Source organism: Entelurus aequoreus, linkage group LG14, assembly GCF_033978785.1.
Source record: "Entelurus aequoreus isolate RoL-2023_Sb linkage group LG14, RoL_Eaeq_v1.1, whole genome shotgun sequence".
NCBI classification, from domain to species: Eukaryota; Metazoa; Chordata; class Actinopteri; order Syngnathiformes; family Syngnathidae; genus Entelurus; species Entelurus aequoreus.
Window position 1 is genome coordinate 496,371 of NC_084744.1, and position 26,745 is coordinate 523,115.

Genomic DNA, 26,745 nt, shown 5'->3' on the forward strand with positions numbered 1-26,745 from the left:
TGATTGGAGCACATACTTGTTGTTGTTGTGATGTAGTGATTGGAGCACATGCTTGTTGTTGTTGTGATGTAGTGATTGGAGCACATACTTGTTGTTGTTGTGATGTAGTGATTGGAGCACATACTTGTTGTTGTTGTGATGTAGTGATTGGAGCACATACTTGTTGTTGTTGTGATGTAGTGATTGGAGCACATACGTGTTGTTGTGATGTAGTGATTGGAGCACATACTTGTTGTTGTTGTGATGTAGTGATTGGAGCACATACTTGTTGTTGTTGTGATGTAGTGATTGGAGCACATACTTGTTGTTGTTGTGATGTAGTGATTGGAGCACATACTTGTTGTTGTTGTGATGTAGTGATTGGAGCACATACTTGTTGTTGTTGTGATGTAGTGATTGGAGCACATACTTGTTGTTGTTGTTGTGATGTAGTGATTGGAGCACATACTTGTTGTTGTTGTGATGTAGTGATTGGAGCACATACTTGTTGTTGTTGTTGTGATGTAGTGATTGGAGCACATACTTGTTGTTGTTGTTGTGATGTAGTGATTGGAGCACATACTTGTTGTTGTTGTGATGTAGTGATTGGAGCACATACTTGTTGCTCACAAAAAACATTCATGAAGTTTGCTTCTTTTATGAATTTATTATGGCTCTACTGAAAATGTGAGGGTGAAAAGTATACATACAGCAATGTTAATATTTGCTTCCTTGGCAAGTTGACCTGCAATAATATTATGTCAGACCCACTCCACATCCATTGCTTTCGGTCTCCTCTAGAGGGGGTGGGGGGTTACCCACATATGCGGTCCTCTCCAAGGTTTCTCATAGTCATTCACCGACGTCCCACTGGGGTGAGTTTTTCCTTGCCCGTATGTGGGCTCTGTACCGAGGATGTCGTTGTGGCTTGTACAGCCCTTTGAGACACTTGTGATTTAGGGCTATATAAATAAACATTGATTGATTGATTGATTTTGGTAGCCATCCACAAGCTTCTGCTTGACCACTTGACCACTAAATTGCTGCAGTTCAGCTAAATGTGTTGCTTTTCTGACATGGACTTGTTTCTTCAGCATTGTCCACACCTTTAAGTCAGGCCATTCTAAAACCTTCATTCTAGCCTGATTTAGCCATTCCTTTACCACTTTTGAGGTGTTTTTGGGGTCATTGTCCTGTTGGAACACCCAACAAGACCCAACCTCCGGGCTGATTATTTTAGCTTGTCCTGAACAATTTGGAGCTACTCCTCCTTTTTCATTGTCCCATTTAAAGCAGCAGTTCCATTGGCAGCAAAACAGGCCCAGAGCATAATACTACCACCACCATGCTTGACGGTAGGCATGGTGTTCCTGGGATTAAAGGCCTCACCTTTACTCCTCCAAACATATTGCTGCATATTGTGGCCAAACAGCTCAATTTTTGTTTCATCTGACATCACACGGACAAAGATAAGACCTTCTGGAGGAAAGTTCTGTGGTCAGACCAACACACCAAGGATGTTCTTTTACCAAGACTTGTGTTGGTTCCTAGAGCCAACAAGTCTTGGTACAAGGACATCCTTGGTTTGTTTGTTCCTAGAGCCGACACAAGTCTTGGTAAAAGGACATCCTCGGTGTGTTGGTTTTTAGAGCCAACACAAGTCTTGGTAAAAGGACATCCTTGGTTTGTTGGTTCCTAGAGCCAACACAAGACTCAGTAAAATGACATTCTTGGCGTGTTGGTTCCTAGAGCCAACACAAGTCTTGGTAAAAGGACATCCTTGGTTTTTTGGTTCCTAGAGCCAACACAAGACTCAGTAAAACGACATTCTTGGCGTGTTGGTTCCTAGAGCCAACACAAGACTCAGTAAAACAACATTCTTGGCGTGTTGGTTCCTAGAGCCAACACAAGACTCAGTAAAACAACATTCTTGGCGTGTTGGTTCCTAGAGCCAACACAAGACTCAGTAAAACGACATTCTTGGCGTGTTGGTTCCTAGAGCCAACACAAGACTCAGTAAAACAACATTCTTGGCGTGTTGGTTCCTAGAGCCGACACGAGTCTTGGTAAAGAACATCATTGGTGTGTTGGTTCCTAGAGCCAACACAAGACTCAGTAAAAGGACATTCTTGGCGTGTTGGTTCCTAGAGCCAACACAAGACTCAGTAAAAGGACATTCTTGGCGTGTTGGTTCCTAGAGCCAACACAAGTCTTGGTAAAAGGACATCCTTGGTTTTTTGGTTCCTAGAGCCAACACAAGACTCAGTAAAACGACATTCTTGGCGTGTTGGTTCCTAGAGCCAACACAAGACTCAGTAAAACAACATTCTTGGCGTGTTGGTTCCTAGAGCCGACACGAGTCTTGGTAAAGAACATCATTGGTGTGTTGGTTCCTAGAGCCAACACAAGACTCAGTAAAAGGACATTCTTGGCGTGTTGGTTCCTAGAGCCAACACAAGACTCAGTAAAAGGACATTCTTGGCGTGTTGGTTCCTAGAGCCAACACAAGTCTTGGTAAAAGGACATCCTTGGTTTGTTGGTTCCTAGAGCCGACACGAGTCTTGGTAAAGAACATCCTTGGTGTGTTGGTTCCTAGAGCCAACACAAGACTCAGTAAAACAACATTCTTGGCGTGTTGGTTCCTAGAGCCGACACGAGTCTTGGTAAAGAATATCATTGGTGTGTTGGTTCCTAGAGCCAACACAAGACTCAGTAAAAGGACATTCTTGGCGTGTTGGTTCCTAGAGCCAACACAAGACTCAGTAAAAGGACATTCTTGGCGTGTTGGTTCCTAGAGCCAACACAAGTCTTGGTAAAAGGACATCCTTGGTTTGTTGGTTCCTAGAGCCGACACGAGTCTTGGTAAAGAACATCCTTGGTGTGTTGGTTCCTAGAGCCAACACAAGTCTTGGTAAAGGACATCCTTGGTGTGTTGGTTCCTAGAGCCAACACAAGTCTTGGTAAAGGACATCCTTTGTGTGTTGGTTCCTAGAGCCAGTCTTGGTTAAAAAAACAAACAAAAAAAGCCTTGAAATCTGCTGCTCCATGGTCATGGAATGAATTCCAGAAGGTTACCTGAACTCATCACTTTGGGGGAATTGCAGGCCATTTGAAAAGATCGAGAATCTGTTTCTATTGTAAATGTTTTTATTGAATCATTTTATTTGTTTACCTATTGTGTGTTTGTATGTCCATCTTGTAACTAATTTGTGCTTTTAACTTTAGTGTGTGACTGCTGTAGTTTTATGTGTTGATGAAAGCTGTTTTTTGTTGCCCTCTTGGCCAGCTCACTCTTTAAAAGAGTTTTTAATCTCAATGACTTTTTTACCTGGTTAAATCAAATGAAATTAAAAATTCATGAATTATAAACTGCAGGGTTCAAAGTGGTTTATAGTCTGGAATTTACGGTTTAATGAATTTGACTTACTAGTCAGCAGTGATAGGTATTGTGTAGCAAAACATTTCAGTCTCAATGATTGCTGATGTGGCTCCTCAAGCTCAGGTCCCAGCAAAGGACTTATTACAGGGAAGTGTGGGTGGAGAAGGCGTTGTAGTCTCCTGGCCTCGGCCACGTTCATTTTCCATAGTGTCTGTTCCTTGAAAGGATAGTGTGCCTCCACTCAGGGCTGTCTTCGGCAAGGGTCTCCTAGGTGGCACGGTCAATGGTGCAGCGGAGTAGAGTGGCCTTCAGTTGGTGACGGAGTGGTCGTTTGGGATAAAAGTTGTGAGACAAGGATCTGACGAGGGAGTTGGGTTGTGGGCAGTCTTCTTTTCTCGGGGTCCATTCAAAGTGGGCCGCGGTACTCTTAGATAGGTCAGCCCGGTCGCGGCCGTAGCTGCCAAACTGACACAACTTTGTGGATAGAACGATCTTCACCAAAGCACCGCCCATGTGTGGTTCCAGACTAGGGACTTAAAGCTGACCAAGTTTGTCCCCGGCACCATTGGGAGGATGGATCTGGGTAGTGCTGCCGGATGACTCAATTGCAGTCGAGGTCTGTCTTAAAATATGCCAGTTGGACACTTGCAGGTTTGAAAAACCCTAGTAACCCAAGGGCCCGCTCGGTTTTTTGGCGACAATTGCACTCGCCAGTCATGGAGTGGGTGGTAATGGTCAACTGTGCACTTTTTGTAGGTATCAGGTTGGAGTTCCCCTGATCCCACACTTGACCTTCCCACTCCAGTTTAGTGTCTTACCCAGGACAGCTTTTGACTAATTACCACGGACTATTGAGTGGTCGTTGTTGTCATTCTAAATGACACACTAAGTGGAGTACACGCTAGTTCATTGATGAAATCGTGGTTGGAGGGCGTGAAAACATTTTGAGTGACAAGCAACCCAGCCATTAGTTGGTCAAGAAAATGCCACAGAGACCCTTGTAAGATCAGCCCAAAATGTCTGGTCTCACACGGTAGCTTTAGCTTACAGCTGGAGATAGACTTTGTTTTCTGAAATAAAATAGAATAAAATTAAAATACATATTTTTTAGTACAATCGTCCGAAAGAGCAGACATACAATCTACATTTCAGAGGACGACTGGTGGATCGCCAAAAGGGCGGCGCCCTGTAAAAAAAGGTAGGAAAGGGATCTGGGGAGAAAAAAAGCAGCTCCCAAACTAAACTCTAATGGTGGGGCTTAGTGTGAGACCAGTAAAAAAAACCTCGAGCAACTATGAGCACATAAGAACACGTTACAGTACACAAAAACTCAACAGGAGGAAAGGGGAGCATCCGGTCCATAGGGCAATGCTCCTTAAGCCACGATACTGTGAGGGCTTGAAGGCGTGGGATGAGTGGGGGTATGTGTGCGTACGTGTTTAGTAGTCCATGACTGTAAGTCACTCCGTTAAGCGTCACTGAACAGAGTCAACATCCCCGGTGTCTTTGAATAAAAGCGTGTCTTTCACTGCGATGATCTCACTGGAGCGTTTACAGCCTGACTTTGCCAAGAGGGTGCCAAATTGTAGATAAGGATTGCTCTCGAAATTGATCATATTTTCACCTTGCAGAGCGGAAAGCTTCCCCGGGATGTTATCCAATTTGCGATTCAATTCAGACATGACATCAACTGTTGAGAATTAAAGCATTCTGGATTGAGGCTGAGGCGTCATATATGCGTGATGTTTTGAGGTGGGCGTGACCCTTCAGACTCTTAAGTAGTGTTGGTTTGTGTCCTACGTGTCACCAAAGTTGTTCCTTTTGATCTAATAAGTCGTGTCACGGCATCAAAATATGCTTCTCTGACCCTCTCTTGATGACTTCGGTGTTATATGCTGATAGCCAATAGCTGGCAGCCAATAGCTGACAGCCAAGCTGACAGCCAATAGCTAATAGCCAATAGCTGATAGCCAATAGCTGATAGCCAATAGCTAATAGCCAATAACTGATAGCCAATAGCTTATAGCCAATAGCTGACAATAGCCAATAGCCGACAGCCAATAGCTGATAGCCAATAGCTGACAGCCAATAGCTAATAGCCAATAGCTGACAGCCAATAGCTGACAGCCAATAACTGATAGCCAATAGCTAATAGCCAATAGCTGACAGCCAATAACTGATAGCCAATAGCTAATAGCCAATAGCTGATAGCCAATAGCTGACAGCCACACTACGTGACTTGTTTTGTTGGTCTTTAAAGCCCGGTCTCTGTGGAATGATTGACAGCGGAGATCATGACACCGTGGTTGTATTTTGACCAATCAACAGTCCAAGCCCGATGGTTCTCCTCTGCCCTGGAGGTCCTTTCAATGTCACTCCTTAACATTCCCCGCACTCCCCTTCTTTGTGCAACTGTAGCACTTATCTGCATGTGACTCCCTCTCCTACACCTACTGGAACCAGCTAATTAGCTAATGATTGATTACTGGACGCTCTGTTCTCTGGCAATTATTCAGTCCTTGATTCTAAACCATTAGGTTTGTTGCTGAACTTATGGATAGTTGTGTGTGGTAATTGTTTTTTCCAAATGAAAAGGTGCCAGGGGCATTTATTGACTTAAATACTGATTACTTTTATAACAGGGGGTCTCTATTTAGTGAAAGCCATTTGCTAAAACTGTGAGGAACTCGCATGGCTGCAGTTTTTGAGACCCCAAGTGTCAGGAACCAGCAGACGATGAGAAGGTAAGATGATTTGTATTATCATCAACAGAAATAAAGCAGTCTTGCACATAAACGTTCCACAACAAAAAGCACTGAGGAGTGCTCGAGACAAAGCATAGATAGGATACATGTTGATTGTCTGCAGGTGTGGACCAGCGGCCAATCAACAGCAGTTGATACCATGATCATCATGGCGCCGATCACGGCTGCCTCGGTGCTCTTGTGCGCTCTGTTTTGTTTGTTTTTGTGCATAAATTGTGTGTCCGCGTGCTCTTACACCTGCGAAGAGCTACGGAACATCAGATCAATCACCCCTACGGACTTATTACCGGTCATTTTGGCGTCACCTGCGGATTTAGTCCATTTTTTGATCAAAAGAGGGAAACCGCACTGAAGAGGAAAGAGAGCGGGAGCCCTCGTCCGTCTCCGCAGACGAGGAATACACACACCCTTACCTGGCATCTTTCTCTCCAACGTCCGCTCACTTGCCAACAAGATGGATGAGCTAGCGTTGCTGATGAGAAGAAGCAAGGACTTTTCCTCTTGTTGTGTTTTGTGCGTGGCTGAGCGCGAGTGTCCCGGACAGCGCGGTTCAACTGGAGGGCTTTCATCTTCCCTGCACGGACCGAGACGCAGGGCTCTCTGGCAAAACAAGAGGAGGTGGAGTCCGCTATTTCATCAACAACAGCTGGTGTACAGACGTGACGGTGATATCCCAACACTTCTCTCCTGCTCTGGAATATCCTTTCAATCACTGTACGCCCTTTTACTCACCGCGTGAGATCATTTCATTCATTCTGGTGGCTGCCTACATACCACCCGGCGCGGACGTGCATGACGCTCAGTGCACGCTTGCAGGCAAGATCTTACATGTGGAACGGTCTTTTCTGGACTCTCTTGTTATCGTGCTTGGTGACTTTAATAAAAGTAATTTGAGCCAGGAATTACCCAAGTATAGACAGTTTACTAAATGCCCGACCAGAGAGGAAAACACTTTAGATCACTGTTGCACTACAATAAGCAAGGCTTTTCATGCAGTCCCGCACGCTGCTCTTGGACTATCAGATCACGTGATGGTGCACTTAATCCCTTCATACAGACAGAGACTGAAACTGGCTAAACCAGTTATGAAGACCATTAAGACGTCCACCGCTGAGGCTGTGGGGGAACTGCGCGCATGTTTGGAGACGACAGACTGGGAGGCAATTGGAGCGGCCACGGACAATCCGGACGAGTATACGGACTCTGTGACCTCATACATTAAGTTCAATGAGGCGCACATCATTCCAACGTGCACCAAGGTTTGTTATAACAACGACAAGCTCTGGTTCACACCCAAGCTCCGACAGCTGCGCAAGAAGAAGGAGGCTGCATGGAGAAGCGGGGACCGGAGTTCCTACAGAGAAGCGAAGTATCATTTCAACAGGGAAGTGGAGAAAGCTAAATCTGTGTACTCTAACCGTCTCAAAGAACATCACAGGACTTCATCAAAGGTGCTCTCCATCCTAGAGGAGGATGTACGCCGGCAGTTCTTGAAGCTGAACATGCGGAAGGCCCCCGGGCCGGATGGTGTCTCCCCCTCCACCTTGAGACACTGCGGGGATCAGCAGGCTCCTGTCTTCACTGACATTTTTAACACCTCTCTGGAGCCATGCCACGTGCAGTCCTGCTTTAAGACCTCCACCATCGTCCCTGTCCCCAGAAAAGCACGGATCACAGGACTTAATGACTACAGCCCGGTGTACACTGACGTCTGTGGTCATGAAGTCCTTTGAGCGCTTGGTCCTGCCCCACCTCAAGGACATCACCGCCCCCCTCCTGGACCCACTGCAGTTCGCCTACAGAGCAAACAGGTCTGTGGATGATGCAGTGAACCTGGCCCTCTACTTCATTCTGGAGCATCTGGACTCCCCAGGAACCTACGTCGGGATCCTATTTGTGGACTTCAGCTCTGCCTTCAACACCATCCTCCCTGGACTGCTACGAGACAAGCTCTACCAGCTCAGCGTGCCCGACTCCCCTCTGCAGTTGGATCAATGACTTCCTGATGGACCGAAGACAGCATGGATGGGAAAGATTGTCTCAGACAGTCGAACCACGAACACTGGTACTCCTCAGGGCTGCGTACTTTCCCCCTGGCTCTTCTCCCTGTATACAAACTGCTGCACCTCCAGTCACCAGTCTGTAAAGCTGCTCAAGTTTGCGTACGACACTACCCTCATCGGGCTCATCTCGGATGGCGACGAGTCCGCCTACAGGAGAGAGATGGACCAGCTGGCGTCCTGGTGCAGCCTCAACAACCTGGAGCGGAACGCCCAGAAAACAGTGGAGATGATCTTGGACTTCAGAAAAGTCAAAGCCCCACCATCCCCCCTCACCCTGACTGACTCTGCCACCCCCGTCTCCATTGTGGACTCCATCCATTTTATGGGCACCACCATCACCCAGGACCTCAAGTGGGAGCCGACCATCAGCTCCCTCATCAAGAAGGCCCAGCAGAGGATGTACTTCCTGTGGCAGCTGAAGAAACTGAATGTGCCGACCGAGATGCTGGGGCAGTTTTACTCAGCCATCATCGAGTCCATCCTCACCTCCTCCATCACCGTGTGGTTCCCCCGCGCCACAGTCCGGGATAAGAATAGACTGCAGCGCATGGTACGTCCTGCTGGGAAGGTTATTGGCTGCAAACTCTCACCCCTCCAGGACCTGTTCTCCTCCAGATCCAGGAGGTGTGTGGGTCGGATCACAGCTGACTCTTCTCACCCTGGACACAAACTATTCTATTGAGTAACACAAAGGACAAAAGTAGAAGTGCCCCGAGTAATAGACGTCTCCAAACCAAATAGTTTGCAAAAAGAGGGATTTGTGAATTGATGTTCCACAGTATCTATTAGCTGAGGTCATTACTGTTGGGGAAAGAAGGCTTTATTGAGGGATGGCTATTTGAAAATAATATATGTCCTTTGTCCTGCTTCTAGTGCTGCCAGACATGACAGGATATCCATCGCAGGCAGAAGATAAATGGCCTTCTCAACGACTTTTCACATCTCCCATCTGATATTTTCTTCTTCATGTCGCAGCGTTTCCTCTCTTTTGTCACCACGGCGACTGCACACGGGGACTTAATAACAGGCTTCTTGGCCGGAGATAATCCATCCCGAAAGGACATAGTGACAACCCTTGGCATTTAAGGGCAGGCCTGTCATCCCCAGGGGGGCCGAGGGGGCCGGGTCCAGCAGCCAAATACATCTCAATGAGGGTGGCCGGCTGGTGTGTGTGTGTGTGTGTGTGTGTGTGTGTGTACGTGCGTGTGTGTGTGTGTGGAGGGGAGAGCGTAATGAGGGCCGTACTGCTCAAACCAAAAGAACACGAAGAAGACGTCCAAAACAAATGTGTCTTACAGAAGATAGCTTGCAAATGTGGTGAGGAGACGTTTCAATCAAACGTTCTTGTCTTTTATGTTGTGTGGAAAACTGAGCCAAGTCAAAGTGAAACACAACTAATCACGTTTAACAACGCAGACACAAACTCAGCAGGCAGTGGAAGAATGTGGTGCTGAGCTAAAGAGTGGAAGAAGAGAAATAAAGAGTAGGAGTAGAAAGAGTAGAAATAAAGAGTAGAAGAATAGAAATAAAGAGTGGAAATAAAGAGTAGAATGAAATAAAGAGTAGAAGAATAGAAATATGATGAGCAATATCAGAGAAATGACCATGGAAAAATAGTGCCATCAAACATTATGTAGAGTGCATGGTATTGCATGTGAACAAGGCAATTATTGCATTATGCATATTTTTACATAGGGCTGATACCCATAATTATTAATATTTGTAATGACCTATGGAAAATATGGACCAGGAGACCAACATAATCAATACTTCCATGTGAAATGTAACTCCCTCTGAGTATAATGCCATCAGCTATCCAGGCATCAGTCAATGTAAACACAATGTCAAATCCCAATAAACACTTCACAATAACAACACAAATATGTAAGAAAGTAGTGCAAAGTGTGAACATGTAAACAGAGAAATACTGCCAGGAAGTTACGGAGTGTGTAACATTTCATTTGGTTTGGTATTTTTAGGTATGGAAAAACATTGCTGCCATGCAGTAATGAATATTTAATTATTATTGGACCAAACTATTATTTTAAAGTAGCATATTTGTTATATTGTGTCATACAGTCCTGCACTTTAGTTCCTGCCTGTTGTTTCCGTACATCTGAAACGGGAACGGACGTGTGTTGGGAAGAAAAGAAGGACGACTGCCAAACTGCGGCGTGACTTTTCCTCTTTTATCCACTATTTTTTTGCACTCTGTACAGAGAATCAACAGCGAGACAATGAGATAGTTGATACTGTTACACGATTGGCTGTTTAGCTTGTCCCACTTCCTGTTTGGCTAGCTTAGCAGAGCGCTAGTGCCTTTGTTCCTGCAACCAAGCGAGCTTTAATCTTTCCGTTTTTTCACTCCAAAAAAAAAATATATATGATTATGGAACGTTTTATCGAAGGCATTTTATATTTAAATGTACTGATATCTATTTTTACATACTTTTTGATCCTATGGCAGCAAAGTGGAGTTGTGTCACTAACAACAAACACCTGCTGTGAGAATGTTAATTAGGGTTGCCAGATCCCTGACAAATAAAGAAGGAACCCTCTTCACCTTCCAGTGTGGGGATCTTATGTGTGGGAAAGCATGTTGTGGTGCATGCATGTTTGTAAGGTTGGGAGAAGTGGCGACTCATGTGCCTCTGCTTCTTTGTGTCCAAGACATTGAAGATGTTTGTCTGCTTGGACCTGTGAGGACGGCTCATTGAGTGTTGCTCGGGTCTAGCCACACATTCGGAAGACGATGGCAGCTGTTCAAGGAGCCCAAAGACTTGGCTTGGTCGGGCAGAGGTGTGAACGCTCAGACTTTTGACGATTTCGGAATTGAATGGCAAATTGGATAACATCTCGGAGAAGTTTTTCACTCTGCAAGGCGAAATGATGACCAATTTGACAACTAGAGCAGACTGGAGAGTGTTTGCTCGCCCTGACCAAACAAATCTTTATGGAGCACTCAGCTCCTTCAGCCCTGGTAAACACCAACATCCCTTGTTGCAGCTTTTGTGCCATACCATGTGCTCATAGTGCTATTGTTGCTGCAGGTTTGTTCCTGCTTTCAAACTGAGCGTCCCTATTTTCAGATATCCTTTTTTTTTTACTTTATCCTCTCTCCATGTTGACATCTGTCCAACCTTTGCTTCCCTTCAGTCTTCCTGTTCTGTCTGCACTGTATACTGTTTGTCTGTTCTTGGACGGGTGTGTCCTGAAAATCTCATTTGCAGTACTTTTTCAAGTGCAATGACAATAATGTTCCTTTTCTTTCTATGAGAAAGAAGTAGTCCAGTATTTGTGTGTGTGCAAAAAAACAGAAAGAAAGAAATTAGGACATGTTTGTGGTAGGTTTGCGGTTTGGCGTGATCCCAGGATGCAGAGACAGCAAGTTGCTTAAAGAAAACATCAGAGAGCACAAAACTATCACTTAGGTGTTCTACCGACGACTTAAGAGGTTTCTTCATTGTTGAAGTCGATTGTAAAATTTCAAATAAAGCGCCCTGTCAGCATTACCATCAATTCTGAACCACAAACCTCCACTCTTTTCCGTACGCTTTGAACCCTGCAGCTTATGAAACGGTGCGGCTAATTCATGTATTTTTCTTAGCCGACGACCATAACACAAACAGTTTTCATGAAACACATGCGAATACACTAAATAGATGTGTGATTGTTTGCGCTATGGCGCCGTCTTTTGGACGAGTTCGCTCGCTACGGGTGCTGTTAGGTGAATGACTACATGTTTCCTGCTGTTTAAAGCTTTGAACCAGAAGTAGAAGTGTAAGTTTGTCTTCTAGCTGTCCATAGCGTTTCTACTTGTATGCATTCGTCATTCATCACTCGAAGCGACGTTTGTAAGTTTTACAATATAACTAAAACACTTATTTCTTACTAAATCGTCCCACGTGTGATGTCTGTAGGAGTGTTTTCATGCATATTTGTACGTGCTATCGTAATGTAATGACGCTAGCAATGTTAGCATTAGCTAATATGCTAACGCGTTTACGAGGGTCTGTGTTACTATTATTAACTTACAATAACATTCTTTTTGTATTGTTTCACTTTCACAAATTCCTCAGTAAATTCAGCAAAACGTCAGCGTGGAGTTATTGAGTCTGTTTAGCTGATTGGAGAGCTAGCTTGCGCAGCTAGTGCCTCCATGACCATGACTTCTGTTTTTTTTGGTCAGCTGTTTTACTGCCGTGTTACAGACATTGATTGGAAATAATTAAGGTATGTAAATAAACATTTACAGAATATTTCTGTGTAAATAAGTCATTTCACAATGTATATATCTGCGGCTTATAGTCTGGTGTTGCTAATATGTTTTTTTTCTTTCTCAAATGTAGTGGGTGCGGCTTATACACCGGCATGCTCTATAGTCTGGAAAACATGGTAATTCTGCTGTCAGTTGACAATCTTATTTATATTGTCAGTTTTAAGGTTCAACACATGGAGGCATCCATCAACATTAGCAATGAAGGCTAATCTGTGAAAAATGTATTTTCTGAACATCCTGCATCCTCCATTTTGACTCTTCCCCGAGCTGATGGAGACTCTGCTGGGGAGTCTGGCAGCACATTAGTGTTCATGTCCAGGGAGGAAGAGGACTAACAAAAGAGATAAAGCCTTGCAAAAACAAGCCCGCCTGTGCATATGTCCGCAAAAAATCTGCTCGCCTGACTGTCCTCCGCACATCCCTCCGCCAACCTCTAAACACCAGCCTCAGGTCTTAGGAGAACTCAGGTCTTAGGAGAACCACCTTGGCTGCTTGTCGCTTTAATTCAGGGGTGTCTAAACTTTTTGACTTGGGTGCCGCATTGCGCTGAAAACATTTGGTTGAGGGCCAAAAATGTATATATATATACATATATATATACGTGTATATATATATACACACTGGTATATATATATATATATATATATATATATATATATATATATATATATATATATATATATATATATATATATATATATATATATATATAGATAGATACACACACACACACACACACAGGTGTATATATATATATATATATATATATATATATATATATATATATATATATATATATATATATATATATCCATCCATCAGGGCTCCGTCAGTCGTAACGACTATGGAAACTGCGCCAGTCCAGAGGTCAAGTTTAAACTCAGCGACAACGCCTGCTGTGGCTGATGAGTCGGATGTGGGAGAGGCAAACACGGCCGCATTTACTGCAGATGTAGCTGGAAGGCACAACTGCAGGAGTGCGTGTCTTCCGCTTGGTTCTTTTTTCATTGGCTGTGGCATGGATCTTTTCCTCGCCAGTCTTCAGCTGTTTGTGAAGGACACTGCGCCATTTGCTGCGGTCAGCCGCCGCATCTTCCCAGTTTTCAGTGTTCATGTCCAGGGCTTTCATGTCCCGCTTGCAGACATCTTTGAAGCGCAGTTTTGGCCGGCCAACAGATCTCTTGCCAGAGGCAAGTTGGCCATACAGGATGTCCTTTGGGATACATCCATCCTCCATACGGCACACGTGGCCGAGCCAACGCAGCCTGCGTTGTCTGAGCAGCGTGAACATGGTAGGAAGACCAGCGCATTCGAGGACCTGGGCATTTGTCACCTTGTCACTCCAATGGATGCCGAGGATGCGGCGAAGGCAGCGCATAAGGAAGGTGTTCAGTTTGCGCTCCTGTTTGGAGTATGTTGTCCGTGTTTCGCTGCCGTAGAGAAGAGTGCTGACAATGTACACTGCCATCTTGGTAGGAGTTGTCATCTTCCGGTTATCCCAGACATGGGTCGTGAGGCGCCCTAGGGTTGTGACAGCTTTGCCGATACGTTTGTTGATCTCACCATCGAGGGACAGATTGTCACTGATGGTGGATCCCAGATATGGGAATCGAGTTGGTACTCATCGATTGTGATGGCTGGTGGAGTGTCCACTTCCTGACTCAGCACATTGGTCTTTTTTAGGCTGATGGTAAGCCCAAAGTCTTTGCAGGCCTATGAGAATCTGTCCATAAGGTACTGGAGTTCTTGTTCAGTGTGCGAAATGACGGCGGCATCATCAGCAAAGAGCATGTCCCGGATGATTGTCTCACGGATTCTGGTCCTTGCTTTAAGACAGGCTGGGTTGAAAAGTCAGCCGTCAGATCTGGTACGTAGATATACCTCTTCTGTTGCAGTCCCAAATGCATGTTTGATGAGCAGGGCAAAGAAGATGCCGAAAAGGGTAGGAGCAAGGACGCAACCTTGCTTGACTCCGCTCTGACTGTCTAATGGGTTGGACATGCTACCCTCATACTGGATGGTTGCCTTCATGTCGTCATGAAAAGATCTAATGAGACTACAGAGTTTTGGAGGGCATCCAATCTTGGGTAGGATGCTGAAGAGCCCTTCTCTGCTAACCAGGTCGAAAGCCTTGGTCAGATCAATGAAGGATATGTACAGGGGCTTCTGTTGTTCCCTGCATTTCTCCTGAAGTTGGCGTAGGGAGAATACCATGTCCACTGTAGAGCGCTTGGCGCGAGAGCCGCATTGAGATTCCGGGTAAACGCGCTCAGCAAGTTTCTGAAGGCACACAAGCACAACACGGGCATAAAGTTTCCCTACGATATTCAGGAAGGAGATGCCCCTGTAATTGTTAACAGTCGCTCCTGTCGCCCTTATTTTTGTAAAGGGTGACAATCTTGGCATCTCTCATGTCTTGCGGCACGGCTCCCTTTCCAGCACTGGCAGAAGACATCATCCAAAGGCTGCAGGAGGGTGTCTTTACAGCGCTTAATGAGGTCTGGGGGGATGCCATCAGTACCAGGTGCTTTGCCACTCACTAAGCTGTCGATCGCTTTGTGAAGTTCAGCAAGTGTTGGTTCAGCATCTAATTCCTCCATGATGGGCAGCTGTTCAATGGCATCAAGGGCTGAGGTGACTACAGTGTTCTCTCTGGAGTACAGTTCTGAATAGTGCTCTACCCATCTGTCCATCTGCTTGCCCTTGTCAGTGATAACTTCCCAACTAGTGGTCTTTAGGGGGGCTGTTTTGCTCTGTGTTGGGCCTAGAGCAGTCTTGATGCCCTGGTACATCCCTCTGATGTTACCAGAGGTAGCTGCAGACTGGATGGATTCACTGAGTTGTTGCCAGTATTCATTGGCACAATGTCTTGCAGTCTGTTGCACTTTGCTTCTTGTAGTTCTCAGTGCTTGCAGAGACTTCTCATTTGGGGAGCGTTTGTATTCAGCGAGGGCAGCACGCTTTGCTTCAATGATGGGGGTCATCTCGCTAGACTTGGCAACAAACCAGTCGTTGTTTTTGGAGATCTTCCTCCCAAAGATTGCAAGGGCTGTTTTTTGAATGGCCTCCCTGAGGTGGCCCCATTTCTCAGAGGCGGAGTAGTGCTGGTGTTCTCCACACAGGATGTTGTTGAGGGACTTGGCAAACTCTTCTACTTTCTCTGGAAGATGCATGCTGGTGGAATCAATGCGGGGCTTGCCTTTCTGTTTGGAGTTGTGAAACATTTTTGGTTGTAGCCTGATCTTGCAACAGACGAGTGAATGGTCGGTGTCGCAGTCTGTGCTGTGGTAACTACAAGTAACGAGCACAAACTTGAGGCTGGCTTGTCGGATCAGGATCATGTCTAGCTGATGCCAATGCTTTGAGCGGGGATGGCACCATATCACCTTGTGCTGTGGTTTTGTCTGAAAGTAGGAGTTGGTCACGCAAAGGTTATGGTAGGAACAGAACTCCAGTAGACGTTGCCCGTTGTCATTGGCCTTGCCAACTCCGAAGTGTCCAAGACAGGAAGGCCATGAGTCATGGTCAGCGCCCACTCTTGCATTGAAGTCACCAAAGATGATGAGATGTTCCTTGGGGGGAATGTTCTTGATAACATCATTCAAGTTGGCATAAAATTTGTCCTTAACTTCTGCTGTAGACATTAGAGTGGGAGCATATGCGCAGACTAGGGTCACTGAGACATCAGAGGTGTGGAGGTGGAGTGTCATCAGGCGTTCGGATCCTTTGTCTCCTGGTTCAACCATCTTTAACAAGGTGTTCCTGAAAGCGAATCCAACTCCATGGTCTCTGCGGTCTCCGGCACTCTTTCCTTGCCAGAAGAAGGTAAAATCTTTCTCTTTGAGGGTTCCCAAATCGGCTAGGCGGGTCTCTTGCAACGCAGCCATGTCTAGCCATGTCTCTTGTCCTGTGTATTTGGAAACATTCACCCTGGAGTCATCCAGTGACTGCCGTGAATAGAGTGGCTGACAACAAGGGAAACACCATGTGACTGCTGGAAAGACAGCTGACAGGAGGAAATAGACCCCACCAGGGCAGGCATGGGCTAGCTACCCATGTTGGCAGGATCCAATAAGTATTTTGGAGACACCCACCAATTGCTACTGACACAACTAAAGAGAGAACACCCCTAGAGTCTGCAAGAGCGGGGGTGGAAGATGACTCATCAACGTATACCATGGTTTTAGACCCAGGAACGGAAATGATTACGAGAAAGACTAGCACTGAACAAGGATCCAGGCACAGCATTATCATCAACATTGGAGAAAAGGCTCCAGGTCTGTTCCTGTGGTTGGAAGAAAATAACATCTTCACGGGGCTTGAAAATACATCAAGGAAAGAAAGGGTGCATGAGAGAAGGAAAACAGGGATCTCGCATTGATAAGTACTTCTTGAGAACTCAATCAAATTAGTCGAATGAAGTCCAGCAACTGGAGTCTCACCAGATTGCAGGACATCAGCCGTCCTGAGGAATGAAACTCAAGCACATTGACAGATGCAGCACAGGAGGGTGCACAGCCCATCCAGCCAAGGAAACCTTAGACTTAGACTTATACTTAGACAAACTTTAATGATCCACAAGGAAAAATGTTCCCTGCAGTGGAAAAGAAGATCAGCGGGAGAAAACCCCGGGTGAAATGGCCCGGAGCCTCCGAAAAGAAAGAATGGGCAATCATAAACTCAGACCTAATCAGCATCCTACATGGACTAAAGGGCAGTCGAAAGAAAGCTTGACAAGATGGGAGACATCATCTACAACTATGGGGCAGAACGATATGGAGCAAGAGTCAAAGCGGCAAAGGTAGTAGCACCACAATGCAAGTCCAGACGGCAGCAGGAGATAGAATGCCTGATTCGGGAGAGAAGACACCTTAAGAAGAAGTGGAGGAAGGCTTCAGACAGTGAGAAAGAAGGCATTAACAATCTCCAGGGAAACATCAAAAGCCGGTTAACAACCCTGAGACGAGCAGAAAACCTGCGAAAAACAGCGGAAAAAGAAAGAACATGCAAGATCAAGTTTTTTCAAGGACCCCTTTAAATTTGTGAAATCACTTTTCACTGAAGAAAAGGGGGGAAACCTAAAAACGTCTAAGCAGGAGCTGGAGAAACATCTGGAAGAAATGTTTGTGGATGACAAGAAGAACGTGCAGACAGCTATTCCATCGGACATCCCACCAATTGAACAACCACAACACCAGATGGACATTAGCCCCCCAAAGTGGAGTGAAGTGGAGAAAGCAGTAAAGCTGGAGAGAGCATCATCAGTCCCAGGGCCAAATGGAGTTCCATATCGACTCTACAAGAGTGCCCCTGATGTACTTCGCTTCCTGTGGCGGCTAATGAGGGTGGCTTGGGAGAAGGGAATCATACCCAAAGCATGGCGTAGGGCCGGAGGAGTCTTGATTCCCAAGGAGAAGGAATCTACAGATATCAGCCAGTTCCGCCCCATCAGCCTCCTCAATGTCGAGGGTAAGATTTTCTTCAGCCTAGTTGCCCAGAGGATGACCTACCTGGACAAGAACAGACCTGTGGATACCTCAGTCCAAAAAGCAGGAATCCCAGGGTTCTCCGGATGCCTTGAACACACCAGCATAATCTGGCATCAAATCCAGCCTGCGAAGAAAGAGAGGAGAGATCTCCACATCATCTTCCTAGACCTTGCCAATGCATTTGGTTCTGTCCCACACAGTTTCTTCTGGGCATCCTTCGACTTCTTCAGGATACCAGAGACCATCACCAACCTTGTCAAGGCATACTTTGAAGATCTGCAGCTCTGTTTTACCACACCAGACTTCACCACCACTTGGCACCATATGGAGGTTGGAATAATGACAGGGTGTACCATCTCCCCGTTGGCCTTCATCATGGCAATGGAAGTCATTATGCGAGCATTCAAGTGGGTAGTGGGTGGCGAACAGCTGAGTTCGGGAATCCGCCTACCTCCTCTCAGGGCCTATATGGATGACATGACAACCATAACAACTACAGCACCCTGCACCAGCCGCCTACTAGGGAAGCTTCATGAGAACATCACTGGAGCCAGAATGAAATTCAAAGGCTCAAAATCAAGAAGCATCTCCATCATCAGAGGCAAACAGACAGAACAAAGGTTTTTCATTGGTGAAGAACCCATTCCAACTGTGTCAGAGAAGCCAATTAAGAGCCTGGGAAGGTGGTATGACTCATATCTGAAGGACACAGAGCAAGCAGACAAGCTAAGGCAAGAAGTCACCAAAGGTCTGAAGAACATTGACAGATCTATGCTGCCTGGCAAGCTGAAAATCTGGTGCCTCCAGTTCGGGTTACTACCGCCTCATGTGGCCATTAACCATGTATGGCATCTCCCTCACCAGAGTGGAGAAAATGGAAAGAACAATCAGCTCTTACGTTAGAAAGTGGCTAGGTGTCCCTCGATGCCTAAGCAGCATCGGCCCGTATGGTCATGGATTACTCCAACTGCCTCTCTTTAGCCTGACAGAGGAGTTCAAATGCTCCAAGGTGAGGCTCGAGATGACCCTAACAGAGTCGAAGGATACTGTGGTTCGAGCTGCTGCCCCAAATCTGACAGCAGGGAAGAAGTGGTCAGCTAAGAACGCAGTACAGCAGGAAAAATCTGCTCTTCACCACGCTGACATCGTGGGCCAAGTCCAGCATGGAAAAGCTGGTTTGGGACTTGGAGAGCCACAACCTTCCTGGAACAAGGCATCCTCTGCTGAGCGGTGCAAGCTGTTCGTGGCCGAGGTCCGTTGACAGGAAGAATTGACTAGATATGCCAAGGCTGTGGCGCAAGCTAAGCAGGGCCAGTGGACAAGGTGGGAAGGGGTGGAGAAACGGAAGATCATCTGAAGGGACATATGGGAGATGGAATCGAGTAGGGTAAGTTTCCTACTTCGAGCAACCTATGATGTCCTTCCCACCCCCAAAAACCTCAACCAATGGCTGGGTGAAGATCCATCATGCCCCCTGTGCTCAACACCAGCTACACTCAGACACATCCTCACTGGGTGTAAAGTGAGCCTCTCCCAAGGACGATACACCTGGAGACACAACGAAGTACTCAAATGCTTGGCAGCAACCCTGGAAAGCAGGAGAACAACCAACGACTCCTTCCCACCCAGGACACCCAACCTGAATATGCCAGTTGCCTTTGTTAGAGAGGGGGAATGAAGGCAACGAAAGACACCATCAAGGCCCAGGTTGGGACAGCTGGAGGTAGCCCGGGACTGGCAGATGCTGGTGGATGTGTATAAGAAACTCATTGTTCTACCAGAGATAGCAATTACTAACTTGCGGCCTGACCTAGTCCTGTGGTCCAACTCCCAGCACATCGTGTACTTCGTTGAACTCACGGTCCCTTGGGAGCATGCGGTGGAGGAAGCTTTTGAGAGGAAAAAGCTCCGGTATGCAGAGCTCGCTGCAGAGGCTGAACGGTGAGGCTGGAGAACACAAGTCTGCCATGTAGAAGTTGGATGTTGGGGCTTTGTGGCAACATCAACAATAAGGCTGATGAGGGACCTGGGAGTTGGCGGTCAATCTCTACGTCAGGCCATAAAGGAAACATCGCGGCTGGCAGAGCGGAGCAGCCAGTGGCTCTGGCTAAAGAGGAAAGACCCCAACTGGTCACCAAAATAAATCATTACTCATGCTGAGGCTGGGCAGATGCAGAGGGGGGTGCTTCTGGGATGCCAGAATGCACCGCTGAACCTACTTGAGGCGTCGTGGGCCCAGTCAGCAAAACGTCCATGAGAGTAGGAGCCCACTTGAAAACCCTAATGATGCGTCTGCCCAGCCTGCAGCAACATAGATAATAAGTCAGTGTCTTTTAGTCTTCAACACGGGAGGTAGGAGGTGGCACTCTGGATTTTAGCATCTTGTCCTGTGTATTTGGAAACATCTACCTGGAGTCTCAGTAGCTCATAGTCAATGACAGCCGTTTTTCTAGCATCACTGATGTTGGAGAACGTTTGAGTGTCCGGGTGTCATAGTTCGGACATTCCATCTTCCCAGTTTTAGGACTGGGCGCCTGTTTTTCATACTTTGTTTCTTGCCTGGTGCAGGTCTTGCAGTCTGCTTGTCATTTTTTTCCTAAGCCCCATGCACCCGATGAGGAAGGCAGACTGTGGCGGGACAGCACCTAATTGGCTGCAGGCTGCCCAGCTTAGGCGGGCGGTAGCTGTCCAATGAAATTCAAGGATCTCTCCCACCGTCGGAAGCAACCCCTGGCGCTATGCTCTACGCCAATTGAGCATTGTAGCTTATAACTGGTAAACTGTTGCTTCCCGTTGTTGTTTCCACGCTATGACACGAGGCTGGAGTGACCTCTCCAGGGCGCAAGCCAGGGCAGAGTAGTATGGGGGTCAAGCTGTTGCCCGTGCAGCAGGACCCCCCTCTTCACACTGATGATGGATCCAAAGGAGCAGCAAGAGCTGGTACAATTTGGCACCAACAGTGTCGCAGGAGTTGCTAGTGCACCGCTGTAGCCAGCAGTGGACCACCTTAGGGACTCTGTCTCCGGATTTTTTCCTCAGGGTTAACTCCCGAAGCCTTCCTTTAGAAAGGTATGCCACAAGGCAGGGGCGGTTTTGGATCGGAGTTTACCTTCTCCTAGATGGGTAGCCTTACTGGGCTGATGGGTTCCACCTACCCATGTGGCAGGTTGTACTGGGTTACATTTTACCAGTAGCAGGGATAAGACCTGACCTGACCTGACCACATATATATATATATATATATATATATATATATATATATATATATATATATATATATATATATATATATATATATATATATATATATATATATATATACTGTATATATATATAATGGATGGATGGATGGATGGATTAGGAGGACGTGAGAGTTTGACTTTGACATTGTTTACTTCCTCTTTAAAGTTTGTAATCAATCAGAAATATCAAGCAGCTAAAATGCACCAAACATGACTAAGTGTGGAGAGTATTTTGCATTTTCCCATCATGCACTGTAATGGATTTGTTGTCCACTAGATGGCAGCAACACATTTGTCAGACTACTTGAAATGAATGCAATCTTCCTGTGGGTAAAATTCTTGATCAAACTTATAACGGCTAGCGGGCCAAATTGATTGATTCCTGCTTTAATTCCTCTCTTTTCTGTGCCTGGCAGGTCCAAATTGCTTCGCCGGATCGACAATCATCCCAGCCGGGATTGAGGTAAAGGTGGACGACTGCACCATCTGTCGCTGCCATAACGGCGACTGGTGGAAACCGGCTCAGTGCTTGCGGCGCGAGTGCCTCAACGGCCAGTCGTCATAGAGAGAGACTCAGGCAAGACCCTGACCATGGACACCCTTTGTCATAGAGAGAGACTCAGGCAAGACCCTGACCATGGACACCCTATGTCATAGAGAGAGACTCAGGCAAGACCCTGGCCATGGACACCCTATGTCATAGAGAGAGACTCAGGCAAGACCCTGGCCATGGACACCCTTTGTCATAGAGAGAGACTCAGGCAAGACCCTGACCCTGGACACCCTTTGTCATAGAGAGAGACTCAGGCAAGACCCTGACCATGGACACCCTATGTCATAGAGAGAGAGACTCAGGCAAGACCCTGGCCATGGACACCCTATGTCATAGAGAGAGACTCAGGCAAGACCCTGGCCATGGACACCCTTTGTCATAGAGAGAGACTCAGGCAAGACCCTGACCCTGGACACCCTTTGTCATAGAGAGAGACTCAGGCAAGACCTTGACCCTGGACACCCTTTTGTGCAGGGCAGGAGCACAATTCACAAAGAGAGAGGAGACTTTGCTATTCTGACGGCTGGGAAAAGACACACTTGGATGTGCTGAGGGGGTCACATGACATGTGCTGAGGGGTCACATGACATGTGCTGAGGGGTCACATGACATGTGCTGAGGGGTCACATGACACCAGTGGAAGTGTTCTCTCTAAAGGCTTCTTTGCAAGATCGCGGCTTTTCTTTTGGATGTCTGCAGCTTTTTCACCAACGTTCTTGTCCACTAACATTAAATGGACTTTCTCAATCTGCCATCAGTCTTTGAAATGTTCCTTGCAACACAACAAGTACTGTGTTGATTTTTTTTGGCAAAACACAACAAGTACTGTGTTTATGTTGTATAGCACAAGGCAACAAGTACAGTGTTGATGTTGATGATTTACTATGAATTGATTAACGTGGACCCCGACTTAAACAAGTTGAAAAACCTATTGGGGTGTTACCATTTAGTGGTCAATTGTACGGAATATGTACTGTACTGTGCAATCTACTAATAAAAGTCTCAAACAATCAATGTTGTATAGCACAACACAACAAGTACTGTGTTTATGTTGTATGGCACAATACAACAAGTGCTGTGTTTATGTTTTATGGTACAACACAACAAGTACTGTGTTGATGTTTTATGGCACAACACAACAAGTACTGTGTTGTTTTATGGCACAACACAACAAGTACTGTGTTGATGTTTTATGGCACAACACAACAAGTACTGTGTTGATGTTTTATGGCACAACACAACAAGTACTGTGTTTATGTTGTATGGCACAACACAACAAGTACTGTGTTGATGTTTTATGGCACAACACAACAAGTACTGTGTTGATGTTGTATGGTACAACACAACAGGTACTGTGTTGATGTTTTATGGCACAACACAACAAGTACTGTGTTTATGTTTTATGGCACAACACAACAAGTACTGTGTTTATGTTTTATGGCACAACACAACAAGTACTGTGTTGATGTTGTATGGTACAACACAACAAGTACTGTGTTGATGTTTTATGGCACAACACAACAAGTACTGTGTTTATGTTTTATGGCACAACACAACAAGTACTGTGTTTATGTTGTATGGCACAACACAACAAGTACTGTGTTTATGTTTTATGGTACAACACAACAAGTACTGTGTTGATGTTTTATGGCACAACACAACAAGTACTGTGTTTATGTTTTATGGCACAACACAACAAGTACTGTGTTTATGTTTTATGGCACAACACAACAAGTACTGTGTTGATGTTTTATGGCACAACACAACAAGTACTGTGTTGAAGTTTTATGGTACAACACAACAAGTACTGTGTTGATGTTTTATGGTACAACACAACAAGTACTGTGTTTATGTTTTATGGCACAACACAACAAGTACTGTGTTGATGTTTTATGGCACAACACAACAAGTACTGTGTTGATGTTTTATGGCACAACACAACAAGTACTGTGTTTATGTTTTATGGCACAACACAACAAGTAGTGTGTTGGTGTTTCATGGCACAACACAACAAGTACTGTGTTGATGTTTTATGGCACAACACAACAAGTACTGTGTTTATGTTGTATGGCACAACACAACAAGTACTGTGTTGATGTTTTATGGCACAACACAACAATTAGTGTGTTGGTGTTTCATGGCACAACACAACAAGTACTGTGTTGATGTTTTATGGCACAACACAACAAGTACTGTGTTTATGTTGTATGGCACAACACAACAAGTACTGTGTTTATGTTTTATGGTACAACACAACAAGTACTGTGTTGATGTTTTATGGTACAACACAACAAGTACTGTGTTGATGTTTTATGGCACAACACAACAAGTATTGTGTTTATGTTTTATGGCACAACACAACAAGTACTGTGTTGATGTTGTATGGCACAACACAACAAGTACCGTGTTTATGTTGTATGGCACAACACAACAAGTACTGTGTTGAAGTTTTATGGCACAACACAACAAGTACTGTGTTTATGTTTTATGGCACAACACAACAAGTATTGTGTTTATGTTTTATGGCACAACACAACAAGTACTGTGTTGATGTTGTATGGCACAACACAACAAGTACTGTGTTTATGTTGTATGGCACAACACAACAAGTACTGTGTTGATGTTTTATGGCACAACACAACAAGTACTGTGTTTATGTTTTATGGCACACAGAGCTGAAAGTGTCCACTAGATGGCAGTAGAAGCACACACTCACAGTCAAATGACTCTCCTGTTTTAATTGATTTCATTTAATGAATCTTTGGGCACCGAACAATTTGATTGTAATCTATTTCATTATTTTGGTAAGAAAGAATATTTAAAAAGGTTTCTGACCATCTCCAGGATCTTTTCCAAACTCTACCTTGAAATGATCATAGCTTGTTGTGTTGAATGAGCTTTTACAGCCTTCCTTTATTGTCTTACCCGGGATACATAAAGACAATACATATAAATGGTAAATGGTAAATGGGTTATACTTGTATAGCTTTTCTACCTTCAAGGTACTCAAAGCGCTTTGACACTATTTACACACACACATTCACACACACATTCACACACACACACAATCACACACACACATTCACACACATTCACACACACACATTCACACACACATTCACACACACATTCACACACACATTCACACAAACATTCACACACACATTCACACACACATTCACACACACATTCACACACACATTCACACACACATTCACACAAACATTCACACACACATTCACACACACATTCACACAAACATTCACACACACATTCACACACACATTCACACACACACATTCACACACACATTCACACACATTCACACACACATTCACACACACACATTCACACAAACATTCACACACACATTCACACACACATTCACACACACATTCACACACACACATTCACACACACATTCACACACACACACATTCACACACACACACATTCACACACACATTCACGCACACACATTCACACACACATTCACGCACACACATTCACACACACATTCACACACACATTCACACACACAATCACACACACATTCACACACACAATCACACACACATTCACACACACATTCACACACACATTCATACACACACATTCACACACACATTCACACACACATTCACACACACACATTCACACACACACATTCACACACACATTCACACACACATTCACACACACACATTCACACACACACATTCACACACTGATGGCTGCCATGCAAGGCGCTACCAGCAGCCATCAGGAGCAAGGGTGAAGTGTCTTGCCCAAGGACACAACGGACGTGACTAGGATGGTAGAAGTTGGGAATTGAACCCCAGTAACCAGCAACCCTCCGATTGCTGGCACGGCCACTCTACCAACTTCGCCACGCCGTCCTTACCCTTACCACAACACCAAATACATATACCTGTTTGTACTACATTACCCACAACACCAAATACATATACCTGTTTGTACTACATTACCCACAACACAAAATACATATACCTGTTTGTACTACATTACCCACAACACAAAATACATATACCTGTTTGTACTACATTACCCACAACACCAAATACATATACCTGTTTGTACTACATTACCCACAACACCAAATACATATACCTGTTTGTACTACATTACCCACAACACCAAATACATATACCTGTTTGTACTACATTACCCACAACACAAAATACATATACCTGTTTGTACTACATTACCCACAACACCAAATACATATACCTGTTTGTACTACATTACCCACAACACAAAATACATATACCTGTTTGTACTACATTACCCACAACACCAAATACATATACCTGTTTGTACTACATTACCCACAACACCAAATACATATACCTGTTTGTACTACATTACCCACAACACCAAATACATATACCTGTTTGTACTACATTACCCACAACACCAAATACATATACCTGTTTGTACTACATTACCCACAACACCAAATACATATACCTGTTTGTACTACATTACCCACAACACCAAATACATATACCTGTTTGTACTACAATACCCACAACACCAAATACATATACCTGTTTGTACTACATTACCCACAACACCAAATACATATACCTGTTTGTACTACATTACCCACAACACCAAATACATATACCTGTTTGTACTACATTACCCACAACACCAAATACATATACCTGTTTGTACTACATTACCCACAACACCAAATACATATACCTGTTTGTACTACATTACCCACAACACAAAATACATATACCTGTTTGTACTACATTACCCACAACACCAAATACATATACCTGTTTGTACTACAATACCCACAACACCAAATCAATCAATCAATCAATCAATGTTTATTTATATAGCCCTAAATCACAAGTGTCTCAAAGGGCTGTACAAGCCACAACGACATCCTCGGTACAGAGCCCACATACGGGCAAGGAAAAACTCACCCCAGTGGGACGTCGGTGAATGACTATGAGAA

General features: G+C 45.0%; 1 protein-coding gene across 2 annotated transcripts in view; it reads left to right on the forward strand.

Moving 5' to 3' along the window:
• The window catches only part of vwc2l (von Willebrand factor C domain containing 2 like), a 112,203-nt gene extending 89,550 nt beyond the window's left edge, over positions 1-22,653 (forward strand). For both annotated transcript variants that reach the window (XM_062070443.1, XM_062070444.1), the window contains exon 5: positions 21,613-22,653. In XM_062070443.1, the coding sequence (XP_061926427.1) occupies positions 21,613-21,761 (149 nt within the window). In that variant the 3' untranslated portion in view covers positions 21,762-22,653. The remainder of the gene's footprint in view (positions 1-21,612) is intronic.
• Positions 22,654-26,745: the final 4,092 nt, after the last annotated feature.